We start from the raw sequence: 16,823 nt of genomic DNA, 5'->3' as shown, positions 1-16,823 counted from the left end.
GATGTTACTACACCAAATCCAGGCTATTAAGTGGTACCAACCAGCAGAACACCGGACTGAAACTCAGGAGACACATTTATTTTCTTGTCCAGCTGTCCTATCTCTGTTAAGTCACTTTTGATTTATTAAAGACATCAAGGCTCTCAACTCCCTCTGATTTAACTTGGGAGTTAGATGTCTTAAACATCCAACCTGCATGACCAGTGATAGTCTCCTGGTTCTATGTGTCTGTAACAACAGTATGTTAAAACAGCAGTGATCAGAGCCATTTATATGTTTTTCTGCTTCAGTTAAATGGCTGTGGGTATGTGCCATTTGGACAGCTGTGCAAAATCACCCAGCCGCAGGTTTTGGTGATGGGTGAACAAAGCCTGTCTCGATTTGCACAGCCAGCCTCCATTCTAGCTCAGGAAACTTCACTGTAGAGCAAATATAATTTGGGCTTCTGAAGAAGCGACTGAAAAAGCAGTAATAATAGGCCAAACTTCAGATATTCCCTGTGGAAGAACAATGAACAATCTGACTAGCTTTGTTTTACATTTGAAACAGCTCCCACTGCCCCTTTGCTAATTCATTCTTGGTGTAATTACGTGCTAGTGAAGTTTATGTAAAGGAAAACAGAACTGCCAAGAACGTACAGTTTACCCGCTCTGAAGTGCTAGAGTCAGGAGACTGTTTATTCCCCTTCCCCGAAAGCTCCTTTCTTTGAAAACAAAATCTCTTTTCCTGATGGGCTGATGATAGGATCTCTGCAAGGGAGAGAATGGTGTTTTCCTGCAGGAAGCATGGTGCTGATGTAACCTGCATCTGCTGAAGTAATTAGTGGCAATCTACTCCCACCAATGCTGTATACAGTCTAGGATGCTTTAAAGCTCAACTTACTCTATAGAGTCAAATATTGCAGTCAAATACTCTATACAGACAAATAGTACAGTGCTCTTATCCTTTTTGGCATGGCATCATACACCATTCTGTGAGTAGCCCCATTCATATTAGCTCAGGAGGTGAGGTGTTCTGACAAAGGGGCAAAAATATTTTGCTGTTATTCTTCTCTGGTTCCTTTTCTGTGTTTACTTTTTTTGACCTTGTTCTCTTTTTTTCTTCCCTTCTCCTCTTTCCCTGGTTCCCAGGTGATGCAATTTGGAAGGATTGATGGCAATGCTTACATTTTGGACTTTCAGTATCCATTTTCTGCAGTGCAAGCCTTTGCTGTTGCTCTGGCTAATGTGACTCAACGCCTCAAATGAACAGGCAAAGACTGGAGAGAGGAAAATGTTAACCTTCTCATAAAGTCCAAACCAGAAAATGTCGGGGCAGCCTGCTTTAGGTCTGCAGAGGTGCCTGGGAGTGAAGAAGGCAGTAAAACTGGAAAAGTCTCTTGATGCCCAACAGAAGGGCACTAACTCTAATCAGTCATGGGGTGGAGGGTGGGGGGCTGTTTTCTGTTTTGTTTTTTACTTTGTTTGTTTGTTTTCAGGTGTGGGGTTTTTTTTTTTCTTCTTAAGCATTGTGCTGGGTCTCAGAAAGAGCGAAGGGTTGACAGCCATTCAGTGTTACATGGAGAAGTGTGGCTTTTGGCTTGTTGTGATGGTTCTGCTGTGCTTGCTACAGTAGCTGATGTAAGCTCATGGGGGATTAAAAAAGACTGCTCTTTTTGAGAGACTGCCTTATATCATGCTGTTCTTTTTACAACAGGGAACATAACTTTTTTTCTGGTCCAGTTTGTACTTACTACTACTACTACATCAGTGATAGCAGCAAAAAAAAGGCAAAAAAGAAGCTGTAATACTTGAAGACACGTGTTTCTTCTCTGATCTCTGATAATAACTGAGCACCACAAGTTCCAAGGAGGCTTATGTAGGTCAATGTTTAATTTATAAATAACATTATTCAGAAGAGAAACAAAATTGTTACCAACGGGTGGTTTTAAAACCTACTGTATCAAAGAAGTTGATGTCTGCTTGTTTTGTGTGCTGTTATTGGGGATAAACATCTTTCAGTAGTCAGCAGAAGATAGAGGAGGAAATAATTACGAGCATTGCTTCTTTTGTTATGGGGATAAGTATCTTCCAGCAGGTGACAGAAAATAGGGGAGAAGGTAATTACAAGCGTTGCTTCTTTGCTCATACTGATTAGCAGTATTCTCTGATTTGGCTTGTAGCTGGGAGAGGTACAGTGTGACCACATGGACCTCTGAGTCCATGCCTGTACATGCTCCTCATTTAAATGTGTTTACACTTTATAAACAAAGTCTTTCAAGCGAATGAGAAGGCCCAGTGTATTCAGTCATCTTAGCAATCGGTATGAACCAAGTTCTACAACAGTGTATCGGTGCTTGAATTAGGAAGGAGACAGAAACATAGCAAGGCCTTACAGGAAGCAATTTCATCAGGAAAGCAATTTTGTTACAGGAAACAACATCATGGCTGGCTGGAAAACAAATGAGTTGGAAGGAGGAAGGAAAAACTGGACAGAATCATCCCTTTTATCACCTTGCTACTTGAGTAGTCTTTGTGACTGTGGTTTGAGAATATAATGTTCCAGCTAAGAGCAGGAAGCCGAAGTTTACATGGAGTGTTACAGAGGAAGGCTTGATAACCATAGCATGACACTCTATAGTTCTTTCTGGTGGACATGCAGACCTGTTGAGCATTTCAGGAAAGGTTGCTTGCACAGAAGAGTCTGTGTTGTCCATGTGTTGTGCACATATTTATTTGCTTTCTCTCTTTCCTCCTTCCCTGCATTTTGCTATGGAATATGATTTGATACAGAAGTAGTTTCCCCAGTAATACACAAACCCCATAATTATTCATGTAATTATTTGGACATTAGATTATGAAAAATAGCTGCAGATTTCCTTCAGAAATCACTCCTTTGAAGTGAAAGGCACACTGAGAAAGATACGTTGGTTGAGGTGATGATGGCTGCTTTGCCTTTCATCCACAGTTTATCTTCTTACTTGAAAACCTCAATATAACTTAAGATGAATAGGTGTGATTTTATCTCTTTGCTTTTCTTAAATCCTAATGGTAGGGCAGACGTGTGTTGTGTTTGATTCGTTCTAGAGGAACATATCACGTAAGATAAGATCCTTCTGCCGTAGAAGTTACCAACATGCAGTGAGCTTATAAATTCTTGTAACTTCTCATCCGCTGAGGCTTCTAGAGCTGTGCAGCATGGAAGGAGTAATGCCAGTCAGAGAGGAGTTTCAGAGAGTTGCCAAGATTGATGATGAGGCAGATCATCCACACGTAATATCCTGCAGCGTATGTTCAGGAAGAACCACCTGCAGAAGGTTTCCTTGGAGAGAGAAAGCAGAGGCAGGAAGGGAGGGGGTGGGGGGGAAGTAGATGACACCATGCCGGTATTGTCCCCAAACTCAGCAGCTTCTGCTTGCGTGTGGGAGTGGTTAGGCACAACATTCCCCATGGCATCTAGCAGATTGTTATTTGGCTTAATTAATTTTGTTGAATTTCCATCAGTTGTCTGGGCCCATTTGTATTCTTTCTCATGTGCATGATTTATTCAGCACTTTGAGCACCTGTATGTATCGTGTGTGGAACAGAGGAACCAAAATTGATTTTGTTCTGTTCCCTTTAAAATCAATAGAAGTGTTTCCCTTGGGTTTTTGTGGAGGAAGCATTATTACGCCTTTTTTCATATTGAGTTATATGCTGCACAAACAGTAGGTTGAATTCTTAGTCCACTGATTCCAATGCACAAGGAGGAAAGTTGGCAGACGAGAGTCCTCACCTGCCCTAAGGTCTGTGCTAACCAGTCATGTACTCTAATTAGAGTACAACAGGCACACACTGAACACCATAGGAGAAGAAACATACCATGGCTTGCTTGCTTGCTTGCTGAGGGAAGGGCCACTCAGTCACATGTTAGAAATCTTCAGCTGGAAGAAACATCACCCGTAGTTTTAAACCAAAATTGTTAGTACATGGAAACAACATGAATATTTTTTCTGAACAAAATCTAATCTAAATAGAAGGACTGTCCACACAGTTTCTTTAACCTTCCAGGGAACAGTACTCCATTTGGTTCATTGCCAAATTTTTCAAATTATCAGAATGAGAGGAAATGGCCTCAAGTTGCGCCAGGGGAGGTTTAGACTAGATAATAGGAAGAATTTCTTTACTGAGAGAGTGGTCAAACATTGGAATAGGCTGCCCAGGGAGGTGGTGGAGTTACCATCACTGGAAGTGTTCAAAAAACATGTAGACGTGGTACATCAGGATATGGTTTCCTGGGCATGGTGGTGTTGGGTTGGTGGTTGGACTTGATGATCGTAAAGGTCCTTTCCAACCTTAATGATTCTGTGATAAAAAAAGTAGCAGAGTTCGTAATTTGATTTCATTGGCCCAGGTCATGATTGCCTCCTTCTGATGGCAGTTACAAGGAGCCTTGGCATAGAAAGAGACCTGGTTTCTTCCCCAGCAAAGCACAAGGAATAATTACCAAAATTAGGAAAATAAAAGCAATTTCCAACATCCTTCCCATTTACTCGACAGAAAATGCTATAGGATAAGATAATCTTTTATCTTTTTGGAAATAATTTAAGAGAGTCCCTTTAATTGAGGGTTTTAATGGCATAGAGAACACCCAGTATTCGAGAGGGAAAATACTCTCAAATATATAGAATTGTAGTGAAAGGAATGGGAATAATGTGTCTGTGTGTGCAACTGGATCCTAAATTGTACAAAGAACAAGTGAAAGTGACAGTTGTTTTACTTTTCATTGAGATACAATATAGGAAACAAATTTAAAAGCCCCACCCCCAATAATCACTTAAATCCTGAAGATCGCTATTGCATTCAGCTAAAAGAAAGATGTTACATTTTACATTTTGTTAGTAAAACCCAGGTTTTCTGTAGATAACTAAGTTCTTCTAGGAAGAATGTAGCAAAAATGTTCAGAAATACCTTGTTCTTTTCTACATACAGTAATTTCCAGTAGTTAAGTATTTTTTTTACAAAGCTTTTTTTCAGTTGTGCAATAATTGTGACAGTCTAGGGGGTTTATGGTTTTTTTGTTGTTTGTTTTTGTTGTTGTGTTGGGGGCTTTTTTTAGGGAGTTTTGAGTGGTTTTTTTTAAAGATTATTTAATGCAGATTTCCTGCTAATGTCCAAAAGACAAAATATTTATCTTGTGTAATGTAATAAGTGATTTAGGGATTATTTTATTACTATGTATCAGTGAGCTATACACACTTTCTTATTTATATGTAAAGAGCATCTTTGTAAGTAGTTGTTTGCTAGCAGTATGTTTTGCTGGAAGAAGTTAAAAACGCATATAGGATGACCTGGTTTTGCTGGATAGTATGCAAAATTTCATAATACAGGCAGGCAAAAATATTTTTTTGGCAGCTCAACACAGTGAGTTTGCTGTGGAAAACTGTAGACTACAAAGAGTGTAGATGACTTCTTTGGGAACTGCAGAAATCTGTCCTTCACTGTTTTCCCCCTTTGTTTCTAACTATATATTTCAGTTGGGAGTGGTTTTAAAAATACAAGGCTTGATTTGCTTTCCCTCTTCTTAGTACACTGCTTTTTCTTGAGCTATAAAATAAGGTGGCTTATGTGATAAAAGAAGGTATAATGGTATGGGCTCAGTTTGTAAGAAGTTCATTGCATAGTTCAGCAGGGTTTGGCAATGGCATAATTCAGTGCTATGCAAAGGTACAAACGAACTAGCTTGGAATAAGCTAGCTGAGGCACAAGAAATAGTGTAGCGGTAGATGCATTTGCCTCTGCTCGGACTAGTAACACTCCCTCGGCTGATTCCGTCACAGCCATAGTGCCTCTGAGCTAGCGCTGCACAGAGCTGATGGAGCTGAGCCCTAGCGCTGCCTGCAGCAGCTTTGCCTGTTGAAGATGCTCCATTGGAGACCTGGTGGAGCAGGCATTCCTCCACTTGTCCTTCTAGGTCCGCTCCAAGAGCAACGTGCAGCTGCCATGAGGTTTGGGCTGCCGCAGCTTTGGGCAGAGAAAGCCCTGATGTCGGGCGGTGGCCATAGTGGCCATTTGAAGTCAGAATCTGCTCTACTGGAGTTGCAAAGGGATGAAACAGAGAACCTGATTCTTTTGAAAAAATATAGCTGATATCCTCTAAATATAGCTCCTAACACAGTCTAAAAATTGATACTTAGTCTGGTATGAAATGCACCACGCATGGAGTGGCAAATTTTAGCTTGAAACAGTGAGGATATCTTATTTCTGCAGCATCCTAAGAAACTATAAGAAGGAGGGGGGTGAAAGAGGAAAAAAGGAATTACCACATTAATAATTTTGCACTCAGTTCCAGAGGTAGCAGTACCATGTGCCATGGGCTGCCTGAATATTGGTTGTATGGCTGTAAACCTGTACACAGGTTCATCTCAGTTAGATAAACTTTCTGTGATGCAACCACAAGTAGAACAGTTAATTTCTCTCTCCAGTTCTGTTCCATCATTTTTATGAAGATGCATGAAGAAGGTGTACAGGTGTCAGACAAAGATATATGAGTTTGCTGAAGCCTTTAGCCTAGACTTTCTGTAGGTCCAGGCTTTCCTTCATGTGTCTTTTTAATGTCCTCTCAGAAACTCCAAACATTTCGGAGCTTGCGTGATTGTTGCCTAGGCAATTTCTGTGCATTTGCTTTCTGCAGCCTGATGTGTGTGATCTTGGTGCACTGTTACCTGTTAGAAACAGTTTAAATCCTCATATGAAGAGAGCAACATGTGCAAAAACTGTCTTGATTGAGAGGGAGAGAAGACAGAGTAAGTTTTCACTAGCTTTTAAGAATGTGTTTCCCAGAGCAACAGTTAGAAATTGCACATTTCTGCAGAGCCCAAGCCACTCCAGACCAGTAAATCTGACTTGGAGATTAGTAACAGATGAGTCATTTGCGTGGCATGCCAACAGAGGACCGACTTCCAGCCTCACTACGTGGTTACACCAAGATACATAAGAGAGCAGAATCCAACCCAAAATGTACTTTCCCATTACTGTGTGAGTATAAAGTAAGAATGACTTACATGACCCATATATCCACTTAAGAAAATTATAAAGCATTACCCAACAACTATATTGACAGTTCTGTTACAACCCCCCTGAAGAATGCTAGAAGTAAAATCCCAGCCACAGAGTAGTCAGTTGGATTTTTGCCTTTTATTCCCATTTCCAGGATTCCATCACAGGAGAGCAAGCTGTTTATGTTATTTAGAGATTGGCATAATGGTTTTCCTAGTATAAGAACAAATGTTACCATACTGCTGACAAAAATGGAAAAATGTTGGTAGGTTAATTTTTTCGTTTTCAAGTCCCTTCACCTTCGAGGCAATCACAATCCTCCATCAACAAATACCAGTTTAGAGTCCTGCCACTCTTAGGAGTAGTCTGCAGGCAGGCACCACAGGTCCTCTTTGCAGGACTGGAATTTACATGCACCATTCTTGAAGGAATAAGATTAATTACTACTTGTGAACAATGGACTATGTGAATTATTTTATCTCTGTATTTTTTTTTTTCTAAAAATCCTGCAGAGAAGTTTTAAGATTAAAACACTCAGCTTTGCGTGTTGCGTAATATCTCTGAAGATGTATCAGGAGATAATGTCTTGGGGCAGTTTGACTGTTGCTTCATCTAGAAAATGAGATTTTTAAGACAAAAGCAATTAACCAAATAAAAGAATGAAGTAGGATTCAATGAAGTAATTCTTGCTAAGGATATGAAAAATTTCACCCTTCAACTTTTGGTTTTGCAAATGGATCTACAATGAGAAATTTGTGCTTCAAGGCAAATTGATTGTTGTGGAGCACTCTGCAGGTGCACAGGTGTGCTGATCCAGAGCTGACTGCAGGATCAAAACAACATGATTTTGTGAGACTTAAAATTAAATAAATGAAAACACTGAATACTTACCTATGCAGAGTGTTCAGTGAAAAAATTGGATGGTATGATGTGGAAGCCTGCCAGTTTGTTCTTAATCCTTGCCCTCCAATATGCGTTATTACAAATTTAAAAATACTACCTGATTCAGCAACTCTGAATCCTGACAAATGTTGTCTGTTCGTCGAATGTTTATCTTACTGACCAAGTAGATGGTTTAAGATATGGATTAAGAGTAAAGTAATGATAAAAGAGAAACTTTTTGAACAGTGTGCAGACACCTGAGTTTCAAGTACTTCATTGGAATAGTGCTCAGCTTGTAATTCCTACCTGTGTTGTTTCAAGCTGTTTGTTCAGAACTTTCCAAATTTTCCCTTTGATTCTTTTGGTTGCTTGATACATGTTTTGCCTTTGTTTGCCTTTCCTTTCACTATTTCTGCATTTGCTGCTTCTTTTTCTTTTTGTGTGTTGTGCGTTTGGGGAAGGGTATGTCTGTTCAAGATCTCGTCGTTTATTGTAGATAAAATATATGGTGTTGTGGAACAGCATGGGGATGCATTTGATTGAAAAGGCACTGTAGTGTTTCCTGAAAAAGAAGGGGAGTTGCATTTGTTTATAAATGCATTATTTTGGTACTATAACTTTGAACATTGTTTTGGATTTTTTTTTTAATTTAATGAGCATATGGTCATGCAGGTGCATGCGTTCTTAAGCTAGCAAGCCCAGCATGTTTTTCTTAAGGCTTTTGAAAATATGGTACACAACTTGTGTACTTTTACATACCTATGCTATTTTTAAATACATTTTTGGGAATCTTGAGTTTTCATCCTCTTTTTTTCTCCTCAGTATACCATGGTATACCTGGTTTCCATTGTACTTAAAAACTACCCTGATCTGCCTCTCCTTTTATGTATCTTGTGTAATAGATTTTGCAGGAGGTGCCTAGAAAGCGTTGTTGGTTTCCCTATAAAAATGTGGTTTGTCCAAATTCTTTACTGTCTACATGATTGAGAGATGGACTGATTGCCCTATTTTTCCTTGATGATTTGGAGTTGTATGAGTTGTCCAGCTGTTGCTTAATAAAATTTTGCAGACTAGAAAATTCCTGACTTGTTTTTGTTGCATTCTGCATCTTGTCAAGCACCTTAAATACTTAAAGCAGATGACAAATCTGTGCTGGAACAACCTGAATAATAAATAGCCGTATGCCATTATGTTTTCTCTTTTCAATAACTGTATCCACTGAACCTGATGGGTGTACCAGCCCATTATACTTTGTGTCATTTATATGGGAGGATGGATGGCAAGGATTTTGTGCTAATAATGTTCCTATCTGCCAAGGTATCAGGTGATTCTTGTGCTATTTCTCCTCTGCTTGGTCTCCTTTTTAAGGAAATTACCTTTGGGGTTTGTGATACTTCTCATTTTGTCATTGACACACTGGAAACTTTAATGTTACCACGAGGGATTCCTCTGTCCTGTCATCTTTAACAACAGAATAAAATGCTGTGATAGCCAGTGTTCATTCTCTGGTTTTTAACTAAAATAAGCATTCTGGGAGCTGAGAAAATAAAAAAGGTAATAAAGTAGCTCACCTTGCATAATAAACATCCCAGCTATGGCACAAATGAGCAAATCCTGGCATGGATCCTCATAATGGACCCAGGTTACAGGTTGAGTTTTGCAGGATGCTCTCCTGTTCACCATATTCACGGGTGGCCTTGAAAAGAGTTTGAACATTGAGCTACAAAGTTTACTGATGGTACGAAGTTACCCAAAATAGTAAAGGCAATGGCCATTTGTCAAGGATCTCAGAAAGTCTTTGTGGAACTTGGCAATAAAATGGCAGCTGAAACTCAGTGTAGGCAAATGTAAAGTGATACACATGGGGAAAAAAAACAATCCTAACATCTCATTAGCAGTAATGGTCTCTGTAGTGATCTCTGCTACTCAGGAGACCTCTTGAGACTTTGATAGATAGCGATCTGAAAACATGAGGCTGCTGCTCAGCAGCAGTCAATAGAGGAAAATAAAATATTGGTAATGATTAGGAGAAGAATCGACAGCAAAGCAGAAAATACAGGGTCACTGTAAAACTGCAATTCACCGCACTTTGCATGCTGTGCAGTACTGGTCCTCTTGTCTCAGAAAAGGTAGAGATCTAGAGAAGATTCACAGAAAGCACAAATCAACTTCTACATAAGGAATGAAGGCTCAACCCTTCACCCTGGAAAAGAGGTAGCTTAAAGGGATTGCTAGAGAGCCACCAAAACAGGAGTGGTGCAGAAAGGTGGTCTGTTGATTGTCTCTTCCTGCAGAAAAACTAGGAACTATAAAATGAAAATAAAGTGAAATAATAGTGGGGCAGGAAATCAAACAAAAGGAGGTGATTCTTCAAGGTGGTGAGTAGCCAAAGCAGCTTTGCTGGAGGATGCTGTGATACAAGAAGTTTACAAGAATTCAAGCGAGACTGGAAAAGTGCATGAAAGAGAGATCCTTTGGGACACTAAACAAACTACAACAGGAGCCAAAAGATCCCTGAGCTGAAAATAGTCAGACTGGGAGAATATTAGGGGAAATACCATATGAATTTGTTCTGTTCTCACTCTTCCTGATGAATCTGCAAGTAGCTATTGTAGGAGATAAAACATTGGGCTTAGATGGATTCTTACTGTGACCCAGTGTCACCACTCATACCTCAGCATTTCTAAAACAAGCTTAAACCTGGAGTGTCAGCCTCTGGGAATGAGAAGTGGGAGGATTCCCAGCCTGGTGTCTGAATGCTTCACGCTGCAGCTGTGAGAAGTCTTCCCCTAGCATGAGGACTGCTCAGGGAATGAGTGCTGCGGGTCTGCCAACATTCATGAAATTTCCCTTAGCTCTAGATGAGTTTACAGGTGAAAATAAAATTCTACTAAAATGCAGAAATTATTAAATTAGTTGTTAAGTTTGGAGACAGAGAAATGGAACAGCAATATAGCTTCTGTCCATGGCACTCTGCTTTGGCCTTGCACTGGTTTACTTTTTGCTTTGGCTAGTTTCGATGTTTCTTGGAGCTAGTAACTGGCCAGGTGAACTAAGCTGGTGCATGCAGTTTCCTTTTAGATCGAGGTTCTAGCAGTTTTCAGGTTTTTCCATCTTTGTGTAGGATATTGACCTAAAACACAGTCATCGTCTGCTTCCCTGCCTTTTTTAGTGTTAATTTGGGGGTTCTGCCAGCTACAGGACTGGGAAGTGATTCAACCAGGGTAACAGTTTGTTTACTCCTTTGCTCATGGAACTGAGCTAATGCAGTTCGGTTTGTTGTTCTGGAAGATCGTTTCTGGAAGGCCCCTCTCTGCTGGGGCCAACCAGCTACATTTAACACATATAGTCACCTGTAGTTTGTAAATAAACTTCAAGTTTGCTGCAACACCTTGTGTAAATGCCGGTACATAAATGAGTGACTAAATGAGAACACTGGAGCTGTAGCTAGCTCTTGAAAGGGAGGAGGCATGAAATGAAGAAATTTTTCACAATGAGGGTGGTGAACCACTGGCACAGGTTGCCCAGAGAGGTGGTAGATGCCCCATCCCTGGCAACATTCAAGGTCAGGTTGGACAGGGCTCTCAGCAACCTGATCTGGTTGAAGATGTCCCTGCTCACTGCAGGGGGGTTGGACTAGATGGGCTTTAAAGGTCCCTTCCAACCCAAACTATTCTGTGATTCTGTGAAGCAAACAGAGCTGGGGAGGTGGCTTGTTAGGGGGAGATGACTACTGAGAAATGCCTGCCTGGAAATGGCAGGTGATGCAAATGCAAAATTTATCAATTAACAGGGGCTGCAGTAAACAAATAAAAATGTGAGCCTTTAGGAAACAAGATTCCTGTGATCATTTTCTTGCCTCGTAGAGGGATTAATAGCATTTACTTGTTTTTTATAAAGGATTGTGGTTGTTGTTGATAATAGTGCTATCTTATTTTTATGATTTAGATGAATACAAGAGCTGGTTGTGCCAGGTGCCCTCTATTTATGCTCCCTGGGTTAGAGGTCAGAAGGACATGTGCAGACAGTGAGGAAACAATATTTATGCAAAGACTTTTTAAAAAGAACCTGGGAATACAGCACCTATAGACATAGTTAAGCTTGTATATATGATTTAATAACTACTGGCTCGATCATGAGCTTTTTCACCAAGAGAGGTTATTGTCATTGATGATCTCTGGTCAATGGCATATTCCATCATTACTACCAAAATAACTATCAATAAAAAAGTAGTAATCTTTACTTCTAATTTTTTCAACAGCAGCCCGGCTTTCATTATGCAGTCTTAATGGGATAGACTCAGGAGCTAAGTAAATACCTAATTGTGAGGGAGTTGCACAAGATTAGAAAAAACCTGGAGCACTTCATACCAATTGAGAATCATCTCGGACCTTTCATCTCTGTCTTCATCCATTACAGCTGTGTACTGCATGTTCTCATTTTCTGTTCTGTTTAAAACATTGCAGGTCTCCTGTTTGTTTGTTTGATCAAAGGGAAACAGATTCATCTGGGGGAATGTTTTGCTTTGTTACATCTCCTGATACTTTTATCCTTTCCAACTGTTCCATGTTTTATTCCATTTCTCACTTCCCCGTGGATAAGGAGGAAAGTTTGATTTGAACTGCAGTAAGTAATATTTCTTTCTTCCCCTTTCTCATTGCACTCTGTGGTGATCATGCTGTCTCTTAAAGCAAGACTATCTTTGTTCCCTTTGTTGCACGGTTTTGGTGAGATTAACTTCTTCCTTTTCCTTGAAAAGCTATTTAGGAGTTTTTCACATTTTTGTAATCTGAAAGGATGTTTATTTTAGAGAAGAGTCTATAGGAGGCAGTTACAGCAAGGGGAAGATCTCATTTTATGATACTTTCTAATGAGGGACGTGTCCTTGTTTTCATCAGATCTGTGAACATACCTTAAGGTTTTTCTCCTTCAGCTGGTGTGCTAGCTAGTATAATCTGAGGTGGCAAACATTCATTTTGACAGGCTTTATTTGTATGGCTTAGAGAGTCACTAAAACCAACACTCTAGTTTTGTTCATAAATCCACTGCTAGTATTTCTGTTTATATGATACTAATAATTTTATCTGCAATGTATAAAATACACAGGTTTTAGCAGATTTGAATTGTGTCTGATCAACAGAACATACCAAGAAGTGTGAAAAAGGAGTGGACATCTTTCCAAAAACTGTGGCATATGTAGAATTCACACTGGAAGTTCTGCTATGAACTCAGAAGTTCCAGAAGCCGATGAAGTGTCTCCGCAAGCCATAAATTTGAGAGAGATCATTTGGAGAGCTGCCAGAATCCACAATTAGATCCCACTTCTGGAGATTGTGGAAAACTCGAGTCAGAGTAAAATGCCACAGACTGGGTATCATCAGAAGTACTGCAGTGTGTGTGTGATGAAAAAGCTCTCCAAAGAGCAAGGCAGTAGCAATTGAGAGAAGAGAGGCTTTTCTGGGAAGTCATTGAAGCTGTCAGGGGCCAGGGCGGGGGGAGGATCAGCAGCATATGAGACAGAATATACCTTATTTCAGAAGAAAAGAGAAAAATACCGTGAGCTGATACATAAATATAAATCAGTTGTATTCAGATAAATCAATGCAAAATTGACAATGATGGTCATCCTTGCCATCATCACTAGAAAGAATAGTGGCCCTGGAAGCTTTTTTCTGTGTGGAAATTTTTACTGTGTGAATATTAAATGTGAAGAGAATCAAAATAAAATGGTAGATGGTGAGAATGATGGCCTAAAATCTAAATATTCTGAAATAGAAAATGTTGCATACTAAGAGCAATTCACATACATTAGGAAAATATCTTTATTTATCCAAAGATAGTAACAATGAACAACCTCATAGCAAGATTTGTGAAGTTATAAGCCAATGAAGAAGAGAACCAAGACGTGCAGCTGTCCTAAGCTGGAGGCCAGATCTGAAAAAACAAAACATGGAATTCATGAGGCTAAAGCAATATTTATCATCTTCCTAAAGCTGTTGCATTAAGCTACTACATGTAGATTACTGAGTGCAAGAGACAAAGTTGCAAACAATTTCAGCAGAAGAACAGATGTTTAAGATGGGTTTGAGTAGAGTTTTACAGACAACTGATGATGTCAAGTGTCTTTAAATTGGCTCTCTGCATTCTTTTGGAGGAACCTTAGTGTAGCAGGCAATTGAGAAGTAATCAGCTGAAGAGATTCAAAGAAGAAGATATGCAATGAAATTTGCTCTCAAAATAGTTAAGCTAAGTAGTAATTATATGAATGAGTTAGTAATCGTATGAAACAACTGACAGCCATGGTTTAACTGATTAATTTCAAGGTTAGTCATGAAGACCTGTAAGTACATATGACTTTAAAATATCGGGTGGGTGTTGAAGCTTTGTTTGGAAAGTTTTTGAGAGCACAACATAAATGCAGTCAGTGCTGATGAGGTAGATGCTGTCAGTCCATTAACTGCTTGGCCAATTTCCTCTCTGATGTTATTGATAAACTATTGAAGTATGTAAAGTTAGGGAAGAAACACATAATATATATCAGGAGGAATTGTTTTAGAAGCAATTCATCTTCATAGAAACATTATGACTAGATGTCCAAGTAGAAATTTAAGATGTTTTCAAGTACCAACAGAAAGAACAGAGTTGGCAAGTGCTTAGGAAAGGATGTTGGAGGAATTTCTTAGGAAAAAATATTAATTGTTGTATAACACAGCCAAAGGAGTCCCTGTGTATTCCCTGGGCACTGGCAACATTGGGTGGGTTGCAAGTGTGACTCCCACGGAGATCATCATTGTCTCTGTAACTAGAGAATGAATTTAACCCAAAGAATGAACAGTGTTAATTAAGTGTTGGTATCACCAGGTCATTCGCGCTAACCAAATGTAATGTAATTTATTACATTTCCGAAAGATATATGATAACCAGATGTATGTGATGTTGAGCGTTTCCAAAAGATGACAGACAAGGTGCAGAGGAATGCAACGCACATATTAATTTCAAGAACAGAACTGTGTAGCAATGGAGAAAGGTTTTTAATCCCATCAGTAGCTCAGGCTTCATCAAATTTGTGGCAGAAGAGAGTGTATGTGTTAAGTTCTCCATGTCATAAATGAGTCTCTGACTTCAGTATCTTCAAAAAAACTCAGACTTCCTAAATTCTCTTATGAAAAGCCGATGGACTTCTTTGCGTGCAGTGTGTGCCTCACGTGATGGGTACGAGTCAGCCACAATTACACCTGAAGACATAACTGTTCTTGAGTTTAGCCTTGGATGCACCAGTTTTATATCTTGCCCAGAATATCAGATGATTGGAACATAAGGCTGAGCAAGATTGACAGGCATCCATCAAGTTGAATATTCCCCTGAGGCTGATGTTGGTGGAGCTGTAACAAGTCTATGTGTCTTGTTTGGGATGTTAACACCGCTAGTGCTTTTACAGGTGAGGGGAAGTTGGGAGAGGGAAAACTCATGCCGGTGTAGCTTCAAGCACTGGTGATTTCATCAGATGTCTTTGAAACACAGGTGACGTGAAATCCTGTGATGGGCAATACTTGGTGTCAATAAGTTTCTTTTATTAGCCTTTCTTCCAAAATGAATGAAGTAGGTCCCAGCTGTCTTTGGGCATGCGCTGTGTCAGTTTGCACTGTGTACGATTATGCTGGAATTTGGAGGCAGTTGCTGCAGTGCAAACCTCTTTTGCTCAGTCCTGCAAGCTGTGGCTCAAAAACTGGCACCCAGAAGAATCTGGGCAGGGAGTGGATGTTTGGATCATCACTACCACAGCTGCCTTTCACATTTTTTACAGTATGAATTTTTTCACATCCTCCACACAGTCAGTGTAGGACACCTGTCCAAACTAGTAATGCCTTTGCTTGAACAAAGAGGTGCAAACTGCAAATCTCTGCCTACCAAAAGATTAAAGATGAAGGGCGGGACTGAGTAAAATAATTTCGCTGAAGATCTATAAGACATGGAGGTGAATTTTTTTGCCTGAAATAGAATCTTACAAATGTTTTACAGTATATGAACATCTTAAGGGAAAATACTATGTTGTCTGTTCATGGTGCTTTTCAACAATGAAGGTGTATCATAATTATTGTATTAATAACCAAATTTTGACTGATAAATATGTAAAGCTTGAATGTTACAGTGCAAAAATATGTTACCAACAGGCAGGGCACCACTTTTAAAAGCTTAATCATCACTTTGAAGCTACCAAAGGCTGTAGGATTGGTCTTATAACAAAGTCTGGCAACACTGATGTCTTCAAAAAGTAGTATTAAACTGTGCTACTTCAAATGACACCGGCAGCTGAATTTTCTGACCTTGGTTCATTCACTCTGTGAGCTGAATGCTGCTCTCCAGGAGCTTTACACACAGCAAGCTCACCCAATTAACTGGATTTTCCTCTCAGGTGATTCCTGACAATGACTTTTCTAACACAGTGATACAGAGAAGCCCTGTAACAATGGTTATCTGTGCCTCAGTGGTTGAATAAGCCATTGTTTCAGCTCCTGTGTTGCATTCTAATAGCTTCTCTTTTATTGCTCTGTTCTTTATTTTGCTTGATGTATTCATCAAGCCAATTAAAAAAAAAAAATCAAAATAAAAACAACTTCAGCAAAACACTCTGGCTTCCTAACATGTGATACACACAACATACCAGCAAGCCTCAAAGGAACTTGATCTGTCAGTGATGGTAATGGCAGGCGGGCAGGGACTTTCCATAACACCACATCAAGAATGAAGAGGGAACATGTACAAAGCAAACACCAAATCCTGAGGTGCACTTATGGAATAGGAATAGGAAGGCAGGACGGCTCACCCTATTTCATCATGCCTGCACAAATTCACTGGGAGGGGAACTTTCCTACGGAGCAGGTCATGAATGAACATGCAGACTGCAGCTGTAGGGACCAAATACAG

General features: G+C 39.7%; 1 protein-coding gene across 1 annotated transcript in view; it reads left to right on the top strand.

The window, feature by feature from the left end:
- TULP4 (TUB like protein 4) overlaps positions 1-1,973 on the top strand; it is a 124,392-nt gene extending 122,419 nt beyond the window's left edge. Inside the window, exon 14 of the mRNA XM_081998136.1 lies at positions 1,131-1,973. Within this exon, the coding sequence (XP_081854262.1) occupies positions 1,131-1,247 (117 nt within the window). The 3' untranslated portion in view covers positions 1,248-1,973. The remainder of the gene's footprint in view (positions 1-1,130) is intronic.
- The last annotated feature ends 14,850 nt before the right edge of the window (positions 1,974-16,823 follow it).

This window comes from Phaethon aethereus (genome assembly GCF_964289735.1).
Source record: "Phaethon aethereus genome assembly, chromosome: 3".
Lineage (NCBI taxonomy): Eukaryota > Metazoa > Chordata > Aves > Phaethontiformes > Phaethontidae > Phaethon > Phaethon aethereus.
The sequence above is the reverse complement of the archived record's forward strand: the minus strand, read 5'-3'. Positions and strand labels throughout refer to the sequence as shown.